General features: G+C 39.7%; 1 protein-coding gene across 1 annotated transcript in view; it reads right to left on the reverse strand.

The window, feature by feature from the left end:
- Positions 1–1,703: 1,703 nt before the first annotated feature.
- Positions 1,704–12,600, reverse strand: part of LOC111874601 (puff-specific protein Bx42) — a 19,779-nt gene continuing 8,882 nt past the window's right edge. Inside the window, exons 3-12 of the mRNA XM_023870231.2 lie at positions 10,153–10,320; positions 9,015–9,197; positions 8,652–8,776; positions 7,878–7,947; positions 7,728–7,793; positions 5,420–5,536; positions 5,025–5,166; positions 4,673–4,775; positions 3,686–3,964; positions 1,704–2,282 (exon numbers count right to left, since the gene is read on the reverse strand). Of these exons, the coding sequence (XP_023725999.1) occupies positions 2,087–2,282; positions 3,686–3,964; positions 4,673–4,775; positions 5,025–5,166; positions 5,420–5,536; positions 7,728–7,793; positions 7,878–7,947; positions 8,652–8,776; positions 9,015–9,197; positions 10,153–10,320 (1,449 nt within the window). The 3' untranslated portion in view covers positions 1,704–2,086. The remainder of the gene's footprint in view (positions 2,283–3,685; positions 3,965–4,672; positions 4,776–5,024; positions 5,167–5,419; positions 5,537–7,727; positions 7,794–7,877; positions 7,948–8,651; positions 8,777–9,014; positions 9,198–10,152; positions 10,321–12,600) is intronic.

The following is a 12,600-nucleotide window of genomic DNA, read 5'->3' on the forward strand; positions in this document are numbered from 1 at the left end:
AGCTTTGCAATAATAATATGAAATAAGTGGGTGAATGCCAGGGCTGATGAGACATGTATGTAGTACAGTCAATAATTACGTGGAATGGCTGCATAGAGTTGCTGTTATGCAGTACAGTGGATACATGGAGCCATGAGATGGTGCTATGTCCATTCTTCTTTCATCCCAGCAAGAAGTAGTTGTGTGCAGTGTATTCGAAAAGAAAGTCGCTACTGTGAAGGGTAGCTGTCTGTGAGCGGCAGAAATCAAGAATGTCACAATTTGAGCATGGGGCAAACATCAAATTCTGCCAACTAGCAAAACGTTTCAGATGTTCAAGCAAGCGGATGGTGAAGAAGCCTTGGCCGTAGTGCTGTGTTTAAGTGGCACAAATGTTTTGTACAAGGGAAAGACAGTTTGGAAGATGGCCAAGAATTGTCAAAACTGAACTCAAGATTCAAGAAGTTTCAATGTTAGTGCATGCCAGCTGCTCCCAAATTGTAGATAAAATCACAGCAACAGCAGCAGGCATTAGCCACGATACTTGCCACAAAATTCTGTCTCATGTCCTAAACACGTCTTGTATGACCCGGCACAGTGCTCCACGTGCCCTGACGCAAGATTAACATGGCAATCGCACGAGTATTTTTTCTGACCTGATCAACAGAGATATACCAACAATGGCAGGCTTGCATAGCAATCAACAGCAACTATTTTAAGTGAGGATGTGGATATGTGTAAATGTATGTATCTTGTAATATGGTGCAACACGGAAACAGTCCACGAATTTATTAACTGTAGTAGTAAAATTGCAAAGAATGCATTTGCAAACTGTGTGTCTTCAACTTAGAGCACATCTTTGCAGTCACCTAACAATTACAATGATACCCTCATTTAAGATGTCTCTGGGTAGCAGTGAATTTTAACATAATATAGAAATAAATTTTACTTGGGAAAAGTTTATTGCTGACATTACTAACTTGCGATCAATGAAACTGAACATTAAATGAGTGAAAACCTGAAACTGAAGAACACTAAATGGGTGTTCTTTAATAAGGTTTCATTTTAATCCAAAGAGAATATAAAAGCTTGGAAAGGTTATTCATTCATTCATCAGTAATCTGTCAAGACAACAGGTCCACAGTCTCTTCCAAAACAGTTCCTCCATTTGATGCGATCTAGAGCTTTCTCCTTCAAATGAAAATATCCTCTTCTGTCCCCAAGGTCGTCCAGCATCTTCTTATGTCTTCTTCCTCGTCTTCTGGTCACTTCTATCTGCCCCTCTATCTTTCCTTCAATAACTTCTTTTAGAAGGCAGTTACCGCGTAAGATATGACCAATCCAATTAGCCTTCCGTTTTCTTATTTTGTGTAGGATATTCCTCTGCTCAGTGACTCTTAAATAACACTTCTTCATTTCTCACATAATCGGTCCAACTGATCTTCTCCATTCTTCTCCAACACCACATTTTGAAGCTTTCCAGGTGTTTCTGATCTACTGCCTTAAGTGTCCAAGTTTCAGCCCCATACAAAGCAATGCTCCAAATGTAGCATTTCACTAGTTTCTTTCTCAAATTTAAGTCCAATTTGCTGGTAAAAAGATTCATCTTCTTGCTAAATGCAGCTTTTGCCATGGCAATCCTAGATTTAATTTCACACGTACACCTTCCATCATCTGTTAGGAGAGGTTATACTGAACAGAAAAAAAAAAAGGTCTCAGAAATATACACATACTTCATATAATCTATTTTCAGAACACAAATTTTTACTGTATGCTTACATTTACAGTACGTATAAGGGCAGCTAAAACATGTGTACTTTAAATCTGTCCAATGTGTTTACATTTATATACTCACACAATATACAATTTCTTTACACATTTTCTCCATCCTCCAGCAAATAACAAGACAGTGTGGAGAGACCTGCTAGTCTGTTCTAATCAATGTCACATTGTACTCCATTACAGGATGTCTCTTGGAAGTCACTGATTGCAACACTACATAAATTTTCATCTTCAGTTCACCGAATCAAATTAAAAGAACTTCACCACAAATACAATATATTCATTTCTTATACAGACAAGCTGTTTGTATCTCTACACCCTATAGCTATTCCCGCCGCTTACGCTTATCACGTTCTTCTCCTCGTCGATCACGGTCATCCTTGGGACGCTTGCTGGCACGTTTAGCCTGTGTTAAGAATTTGTCCAAGCCAAACGGATCCTCCCCTTCCTTCTCATACTGAACAGGTCCACTTCTGGTGGCAGTACGATCAGTACCGCTGAACTCTTTATCAGGCACAAACCTACAAGCCAAATCATTCTTTAAATCCTCCTACAATCAGCATAAAATGGAATAACTTGTTCTTTGACCTTATTGTCCACAGAGCTAACAGAGAAATCAGAGTGTGTAATTTGTTGAGATAAATATATGAGGACATCTCCAGCCAACAATTTTGGGTCACTTCATTATTTTCTATACACTATCCTTACCAAGAGGAAAAGTGAAAATGAAACCATGAAGATGGGTTGCCCCTGGCTGTGTGATTTTTACACACACATACACCAGTATACACAAAGAAAAATGCTTGCTACCATTCAGTTCTGAATCTTCCATCTTCCCATCTCCTGTCTCAAAATGTAAATATAGTATACAGTACTGTCCATTCTAATGGAGGAAAGATGCACAAATAACTAGAAAATGGACAATCCAGGTTTACGGTGTGATCGGGAGACCATTGGGAATGCTGAATAGAAAAATCTGGAAATGTATGCACAGCATCTGATTTATTCAATTATTTAAAAAACTAAGGAACATGGAATATACGTAGTGAACATAAAATTTGTGATGTTTTTCCTCTGCAACTTTTGTTTGAAACATTTTTCACTCTGATAACTATTTAGTGATCTAGGCTCAAGATACAATACATGCAAAAATGCATGAAGGTCTCTGTGTACTGTGGTCATTAAAGCTGTCAGATCTAGATGAAAAATGAAATGGCTTCAAAATTCCTCATACAATTCTCCAATATGAAATTTCATGAAAATCCGGCTAGGGGTTCTCAAGTTGTTTCATACATATATCAACAGACAGAGCAAACTTAAAACACAAATGTATAAGCCGCAAAACTGGAAAATCCACACATGGAAAATTGGGAGTATACTGTATTAAAATATTCAACATAATTTTATCTGTGGTACTGTATAGGACTGAAACCTTGTCTCTTACACTGCAGAAAAAGAGACTTGAGGGTGTTCCAGAATAGGATACTGAGGAAAATATTTAGACTCAATAGGAAAGATGTATAACAGGATTCTGGAGAAAAACGAGCTTCACAATTTGAATTCTTTGCCAAATATTATTAGAGAATCAAATCAAGGACAGCAAACCAGGGATGGCATTCAAAACATGAAAAATGTAAAATGCATGTAAGATTGTAGTCCAGAAATGTGAAGGGGAGAAAACATTAAGACCCTGGAATAGACAGGAGGATAATATTAAAATGGATCTTAAAGAAACAAGGTTTGAGTGTGTGATCTGGATTAACCTGGCTCAGGTTACAGGCTGGTATCAAGCTCTTGTGAAAATAATAATAATTCTATAGGTTGCATAAAAGGCAAGGTATTTCTTGACTAGTCGAGCAACAATTACATTCTCAAGGGCTTTGCTCCATGCAAATTGTTCATATTTAAGCCACAAAAATAATACCTATTTGTTTTGATCAACTTGTCAAGATCATCTCCATAGACATCCTTGTCCAAGTTTCGGCTAGGGCGATAGATGTGTGCACCAACGGTGCCACTCTCACGCCACGGTTTATCATACACATTGTATGATTCCTCATCCCCATAGCCAGAGTCCATGCCCTTTGTAGTGTTGAACAAACGCTGGTCAAACTGAACCTCCCCGCCTGATATGTTCTTGGCTGGTAAACCCAGTGCAATCTGCTCACTGATGTCACGTTCGCGTTCACGCTGCAGCTTTGACCTGTAACATCACAGTCCGTGAGACAAAGCTAAAATAATGTTGAAATAACATATAAGTGACAAGAATGCCAGCAGCATGGAAACACATTCACAGTACGCAGAACTAACACAATTACATGAATATATGCCCTCAAAATAGGCAAGAATCCAAACTGAAAATACACATGAGTGAAACATATCATTAAGCACCTACTGATATTCATCAATAGTGCTGTCAGCACACATTTCATTGACACAAATGGATTAAAGGGACTTTTAACTTTCTACTCAAATAAAGATGGCAGAATCTTTTCAGGTGATGAGCCATGTTGCTGCCTCATCGCATTTGTAAATGTATGTAAACCAACCAACAATCATATCATCCCTTATGATGGAAACAAGACTTCTGATCTGAACTGCAGTGACGTGTTACCAACGAAAATTTCATTGTGGATCTAATGCAGATGAGTGCAATTCGCAAGACCTAGCAAACTATTTATGACTATCATTATGCTGCACACATACATTCAATGAGTAACCACATACCAACCTCAGTTGATCAAATGTTAAAGAGGGAATATCTATCTGCCACAACAATTTTAGTATCATCAACACATCTTCTGCAATTATGATAGAGATATCACATCCCTAAACATTGCACCTAAAGAGAAGTGCAAGTGAAATAACAAGAAACAAGACCTCTGGTTCACCACATGACCATAAGACCTACCTCTTGTCTGGAGCAGCTCTAGCAATGTTGCGTTCACGCTGACGATCTTTGTGGCGTTCATAACGCAACTGATCACGCTCCCTAGCCTCTTCATCTTTATCTGCTATAAGATAAAGATATTATATTATTAAAAAAGCACTTAATTATAACATCAATAGCCAAGCAGGCTGAGAAGTGATGACATAATAAGAATTCTGAACAGAAAACAAATACCTTAGTGTCTCTCTCTCTCTCTCCTCCCCTCTCTCTGAGAGAGAGCATAAATACTTTTTAAGCTATATTATCAACTTCAATGTAACAAACATTTTAATGCATTATAATTCACAGTATCATTTACCAATATGATACTTACTGGCAGCCGCTTGAGTTCTAATGCCAGCCCGTTCCTCACGGGCCTTCTGTGCAAGCTGTCGCAGATGTTCCTCCTTCTTCTCCTTCTCCTTCTGTGCTAACTTTTTCTCCAGCTGGGCTCGCATCTCCACAGCTTCACGTGCCTGTAATAGATTCACAATTTTTATGGTTTCTGTGCTCAACAAACGGCCTAATGAAGAAGCTAGCCCATCAAAATTCTCATTACTCAAGTAATTAGAAGTACGCTGCATCTGCAGCCATACTACACATCAGTGAAGTAAATGGGGAGGGGCAAGAAAAACAAACTGTATTACCGATTTCAGCTGTTCAATTTCGTGTCATATTTGTATCACTTTGCGTGCACTGCTCACAGACTGAGGTATTAAATATCCTTACCTTTCTATCAGCGATATAAAGGGCCTCTGCCAGTTTGGCAAAGTTCTCATTAATGTGAACCTGCTGCAAGCCACGTCCATCTGCAGCGAGACGCTTGTCCAAAGGGATTGTATACCCCTGAAAATAATAAGAGTTGCCTATTTTACCCAATATGTCAGCACATGTAAGGCCTTTCCAAACTAAGTGGTTCCCTTGAAGTGATCCTCTAACAGTCAAGTGTTTTATAACATTCTCATTTCATTTCACTTCTTTACAGTAAACTACACTGTGCATTACTGCCCACAGAATTCCTTTCACTGTCAAAAATATTTAAAGAACATTAACCAGAGGAAAAAGGCATAGGAATGAAATGGATATAAAACAGTTAAGGGAGGTCCCATAAAATAAATAAAAATAGGGAATACAGAATTACAGAAGCTGTCTATATATGCATATTTATGACAACACACAGAAAACTATTTCACAGGTTTTGGTTTCTCTACTTTCATTACATGAATTCAAAACTATTCCAGTCTAACAAAATACAATCTTTTATGAGAAATTTTCTGGTAAAAGACATACTTTCATGAATGAATTTACAATTATGGTTCTTTAACACACCAATTACTAGTAGCTACAGTGACAAAATGCAATGTCTGGAGTAAGGTTAAAAAAGAAAAAACAAAGATAAAGCTATCCGTGTAACAGGCCATGGAGGCCCAAAGAGTTCTAAGATGTTGAGGCTCCCACGTATTCTAGACAATCAGCTCATAGATGACAGTGAGGCAGTCAGCCTTATGTGCCAGCTACCCTTTACTCCCAGCAAAATTCCTGGAACTTATTTATGTTAGAGTCTGAGTCCAACCTAGGGCCACATTGCAGGTGGAAGGATTAGGTCGACTGAAAAATTCTAATGACATCAGGAACTGAACCTGCGACCTTTCAGCTTCTAGCATAGTGCCTCAACCAACTAGACTATTGCGTGCCCCTGTACGTATGGACTGCTTCTGGTAATTACGGAAAACAGATAACAACTGAACAGAAACAACTTTCCTCGAAGCAAGCAATTTAATGACAGTGAGCCTAGAATGAAACCCACAGAACTCCTGGAAACCTTAGAGTTACAAAAAAAAATTTGAGAATGACTGGTCTCTCTGAAGATGTATTACTGCCATCAGATTTCTACCTCTTCGGGCCATTTAAGAACTTTCTATCAAGAAAGAGATTTGAGGACCAAACTGCACTGCAAAAAATAGTTGTGCTATACTTCACATCCCCTGGAAAGTAACACTACCATGAAGTAATGTTTAAATTTGTAAAACGATGGTATAAATGTCTGAATTCTAACGATGACTATGTGGAAAAATAAATATTAATACTGTTATGTGTCTTGCCACTGAAGACGCCGTTGGACTGTTAATTGGTTTATTTAACAACCTACATGTCTTGGCTACAATTAATTATAACACTGTTACAGGTTTCCACACTTTACAAAACCTACACACAAATCTCTTCACACTGTCCTCAGTAGTCTACTTCGACTTGAACAAAGGGACTTTTCTTTAGACTGAGAGGGGAAGAGAGAGTGGTCACGTTGCTGACTCGGAAAACAAACATTCCGAAGGTCAGCTACGCAGTACTTTTACGGACATGTGGCCACCAAAGCGAGGAACAGTGTGTTGCAACATAACATGTCCTAAAAGCCTAATTCTAGGCGACCGGTCTGCCACGTTTAAAAGCCAAATGCCTAGGCCTAGGCATCCGGTCCGCAAAGTGTTAAGTTACATTATTTTGCTACAAACTTAGGAGCATTTGCAACACCATTCCTAAATAAATTAATATGCTTGTCCTTCAAAAAGTCAATTTTTCTTCAAAGTCAGTAACATGAAAATCAATTAAAATTAATCATCATTGGCAAAACAGAACTTTTTGAGCCACTGCCTTCCTTACAATATTCTGCCAGATTTCACTCCTTTGGAGACTGCAACAATAATTTTTTCACCAATCAAGGTCATCAGCCTTTCATCCAACCTCCAACCTGGAGGGCCAGGTCTCTAAAGTTTTGTCTTCCAGTGACAGGGTGGCCCACTTATACCCCGGGCACCTGATTCCCTTTTTGTTGCCTTCTACAACTAACAGGGCTACAATATATTGTAACCTGCCACCAAAGGGGGAAGAAAGATTAAGAACATCCATCCATATAGTGGGGATACAAGGAAACCTCCAAAAATCCTGTTTGGAACACACAGAACCAGGACTGTGAACTGCATATTTTCAATTTAAAATGCAATTATCCTCTGATACATAAACTCTCCTGTTAAATACATACCTTAGCATTCTTCCAATTGGAAATGCATGGTGGAATCTTCCACTCCTTCTGTTCTTTAACAGTCACCTGTAAACAATTCATGATGTGGTGAGAATGTGGATACACAAGACTCTATGTATTAAGTTTTGCACATTAAAGAATTTAGCTAACCTTTCTTGTTGGTGAATGCATTACTGGAGCAGGAGGTGAGGGAGGTCCACGAGGTATCTTCTTGTTGATCCTGAAACACAATAAAATCTGAGCATTCTGTTTCAGCCCTTCTGCATGTACAGAGGTATCTTCTTGTTGATCCTGAAACACGATCAAATCTGAGCATTCTGTTTCAGCCCTTCTGCATGTACAGAGGTATCTTCTTGTTGATCCTGAAACACGATCAAATCTGAGCATTCTGTTTCAGCCCTTCTGCATGTACATTATATCGTAATGAAGCAAGACTCCAAGTTTTAAACATTTTTTCACAGTGTCCAGAAAACGACATATAATGCTGGAGTTATGTCAAATTTTCAACCTATCTGACAGACCATAATGAAAATTGGCAAAGAAGTTAACATGAAAAGTTATCAAACAAATTAAACTGTGATCCTACTTTCCATGAATAAAACTTTTATGAGTTCTCAAAAAATGGCCCACAGAACAAACAATGAATACAAAACAGATACGACACATAAGTGCTAAATTCAAGAAGCCATATATACAGTCCCTCCAGATTGGGGGTTAGAGGCAAGGCTGACAATCTTGCTCTGTAAAAAAAAGTTTCGAAATCCAGAGAAATGAAAACTGGATGCAATCTGGCAGAATCTTCTAAGGAAGGCTATGACTCAAAAAGGGCTGTTTTGCTGCTGGTGGTATGGCATTAGGATTTACAGACAGTAAGTTTGAGAGAAATAAAAGCAACAGACTCCTTTGTATAAGAACAAGACATACTTAAACTTTGGTGGTTCTATTGGATCTTTCTGGGCCTCTACCATTCGAATGACACGCTGTTTTGCACCTGAATTGAAGGCAGCCCCTTGCTGAGATGGTGTGTAACGGATGTACTGTGCAGGACCCTAGTACAAAAGAGAAGCACAAAACTGTAAAATGTTTATTGCAGGAATAAAGACTGAACGATTCTTAAATACAGTTCTTTTAAATAAATTGTTATACAATACTTCCTGCAACCACTGACAGAGTCTAACCTCTGATGACCTGCATAAATATAATAAAAACTGAAGTGTCTTTGGCAAGGGGATAAAAGAATTTCTTCATACTGCATACAATAGGGTAAAACCAAAGGAAAATACTTACGGCTCTCTCTGCACACCTGACTGGCATAGCAGCTGCTATCTTTGTATGTGTGAGACGTTCCAATGCAAGACGAGTTTTCTCAGTAGTCTCTTGCACATCGTCCTCTGACGGTCTCTCCAGGCTTGGATCATCTTCAGCCACCACTTCCGCTGGGAGCAAGTCTGTCAGTTTCGAGTAGATTATCTGCAATGTGAACATGCAACAAGAACCTTGCTCAAAATATTACCTAAGATAGTAACTGAACAAGACTGAAATATACACAGGGAAAGTGCAAGATTATATACTTAACGCAAGACTTCCATGCAAAAATTAGAGAGACAAAATTTACTAACATTCTATCCTGAAGATGGCAATAGTACATTCCTCCAAAATTTTGGTACACATCTATCAAACTACATGGCATAAAAGGCAGTAATAAGTGAATATGTAATAAAATTCTCATGCTAAAGAACAGGTTTTTGGGAAAATGAGAAGGCATGAGATTAAGTGTCTAGTGAATTCCTGTCAGACAGCCTTAGACACTTCACCCAGACTGTGAATATTTTCTCTGAGATGAAATAAAATGAGGGCCTGGAAAGAATGAAGGACAGTATGCAGCAAAATGGCAGTCAGAAACACATATAGAGCATTAAAATTTTAAGTCCATTTTTGTCAGCTATACTGAGAATTCTAGTCAATGTTCAAGACAGTACAAACGGGTCATCATAAAGACAGTGTGCTCACCAATACAGGTTTCACAGTGGTAAATACTGGACAAACACTGATCTGCAGCACTTGATTCAACTGCAGGTTAATTCTAATACCAACATTTAATACCTGGTTGACTCAGTTTGATCAAGGCTAAGGATTAAGAAAGGCTGCACCATAGCTCAAGCAGTTAGTCCCTGGCTTCCCAACGCAGCAGCCCAGGTTCGATTCCAGGTCTGGTCAAGTGGAATTTGTGGTTGACAAAGTGGCACTGGGGTGGGTTTTCTCCGAGTACTTCGGTTTCCCCTGCCAATTGTCATTCCACCAAAATCTCCATCATAATCACCCAGAGCAGGCTACACTAGGCCAATCAGTGGCTGTCGTGCCGAGTGGACCCAGTTGATTCCACCCCCCACTAAGCAGATTAAAAAAAAAGGATTAAGAACATTACCTTTTCTTTTGAGTGTCCCTGACGTGCCAGAACGTCATACTTTATCTTTCCCTGGGCATCCAACTGAACTGCAAGGGCATTTGATGTGCTTTCTTTTCCTTCTCTACCCATATTCAATGGATATTGGGCCACAGGAATCTCTGGAAATGCACCACCATCTCCGAAGTCCTGCACAAAAATGTATTATCAATATCGGATTAAATAATCTGACCTCTTATCATTACTGCAGATGATAAATATGGTTCTGAAAATTGCAGGTGTCAACCAAAAATCCTGTTACATTAGCTGGCTAAACATGCGCTATACTTCCACAGTATTTTATTACATCACATCATAATAATACAACCTTTTCACTGCCGAATTTCTGTTTTTCTTACATTACTTTTACTTATGGTTTATTTATGACTAGCTGTACCCGGCCACGCATTGCTGTGGCTCGGTCTAACGAAATATTTCAGTTCAAATGCAGATCAATCGACACAGCTCAATCCCACTGCCAACTGCGCTGAAAAATAAGGAAAACAGTTACGACAACGAAATGAAAAACAATGAAAAATAAACTGTACTCACGAAATGAATGCTATGGTAAACGACACAGCCCAATTCGAACGCAATGTCACACGAAATAATTAAATCAAAATGAAAATAAATCGAAACTGTTTATATTTGGCAGTAGCTATCCCAAGACTGACTCCTTCGGCGGTTACTTCCAGACTCTCTTCTGTATCCCCCAGCATCTGCCCCGAGACTGACTGCTTCTTGTCCAAGCTGGACTATTTATACCTCGGCGGATGCTATACAATGAGCCTTCTGTTGCCTATCACCGGGGAAACCCTGCCAGAGTCGAATCCAAAACTCTGAGTGAAAACTCAGGATCTGTGCTGTGATTTCACTCAGAATCTCTTGTGATACTTGTGACCTCGTGATATTCAAGACACTCGTGACACCGATCAGTCGCCGGAGCTACACTCTCTTATACATATAGCCAGCGTTCGGACGGGATAGGGAATACCTTATCGAAGAGTTAGTTTCATCTGTTGCTTAGGAAATGCTAGCACAGAACACCTTGTAGAAGTGTTTGGTTTCATCCGTTGTTACGCAACGGAACCTCCTATCCTTTAATCTCTGGGGAAACGTGTTTGTTGTTTCGGCAATTCCTATGCAACAGCCCACTGTTACTGCATTTCCATGGAAGTATACTTTCCGGTTTCATCCGTTGTTACGCAACGGAACCTCCTATCCTTTAATCTCTGGGGAAACGTGTTTGTTGTTTCGGCAATTCCTATGCAACTGTTATTGCGTTTCCATGATAGTATACTTTCGGATTCACGCGTGGCTGGGTACAGGTAGTAGGTATATAAAAACGCGCGAATTCGAATGCAACGTTGTGTCAAAATTTCGAGGCAACCAGTGAAGAACTTTCGGAGATTTAGGACATGGAACAAACAAATATTTACATTTTTATTTATATAGATAGATAGCTGTACCCGGCCACGCGTTGCAGCGTGCATTCAATTCATCATTGCCATCTCCAACGAAATACTCGTACATTTGTAGGAATTTATGTTGACCATCTGGGAACGGAAGCAGGGACAAATTTGTCCTTTCACTTTGAAAGTTGGCATGAATTGAGCTCTTACGATTTCTGCGCCGAACGACGTCATCTGGAAGCATGAGTTGTATTTCCTGATGTTAGATAGGAAATGCTTTGATTCGGCGGTGTATCCGGCAAGCAAAGTTTTTAATGGCTCTGGCGGTTCTCCAAGTTGAGGCAGTTTAATTTTTCCCGCGGCGCAACACATTCCCTTCGCTTCTCCATTAACTTTCAGAGCCTTGCAATAAGGACACATTTCAGTCATAGTGCCGATGAGAACACGCCGGCTGAAACTATAATCTTCAGCTGGGCTGTACCGGAATGCAAGGCGACTGTAATCGCGTGATTGCTGAGCACGGAGTCGTGTTTGACGCTGATCTGCTGTTTCTCGTTGACGTCTTTCAGCCACTCTCAGCCTGTCGCGTTCATTCTGTTGAGAACGAAGCAGAGCTGAGGCTGCAGAACGCGATCGCCGTGCTCGCAACCGCGCATCCTCAAGTCTGGCTGCACGTCGCTCTCCTGCTTCATCGGCACGTATTTGAGCCATTCTTTGTCTCTTTCGCTCGTTCGCTGATGCCCGTTCTTCGCCAGTTTGATTTGCAATTACTCGACGCCTTGCTTCCGCCCCGCGAGTACGACAACCTAAGTTTGATCTTCTGCGAGGCATTATTTTGATGAACTAAAGCAGATCGATTGTACTGAAGAAGGCGAAAGAAAGTTATAACAAAAACATATAAAATTGCAAAACATTAAAAAAGGAAAGATCACGAACTGGAAAACAAAGAAACAAAAAAAAAAACTAACGATATATTTCAATTCAAACGCAGATCAATCGACACAGCTCAATCCCACCG

The sequence above is a fragment of the Cryptotermes secundus genome, unplaced genomic scaffold (genome assembly GCF_002891405.2).
Source record: "Cryptotermes secundus unplaced genomic scaffold, Csec_1.0 scaffold1598, whole genome shotgun sequence".
Classification (NCBI taxonomy): Eukaryota; Metazoa; Arthropoda; class Insecta; order Blattodea; family Kalotermitidae; genus Cryptotermes; species Cryptotermes secundus.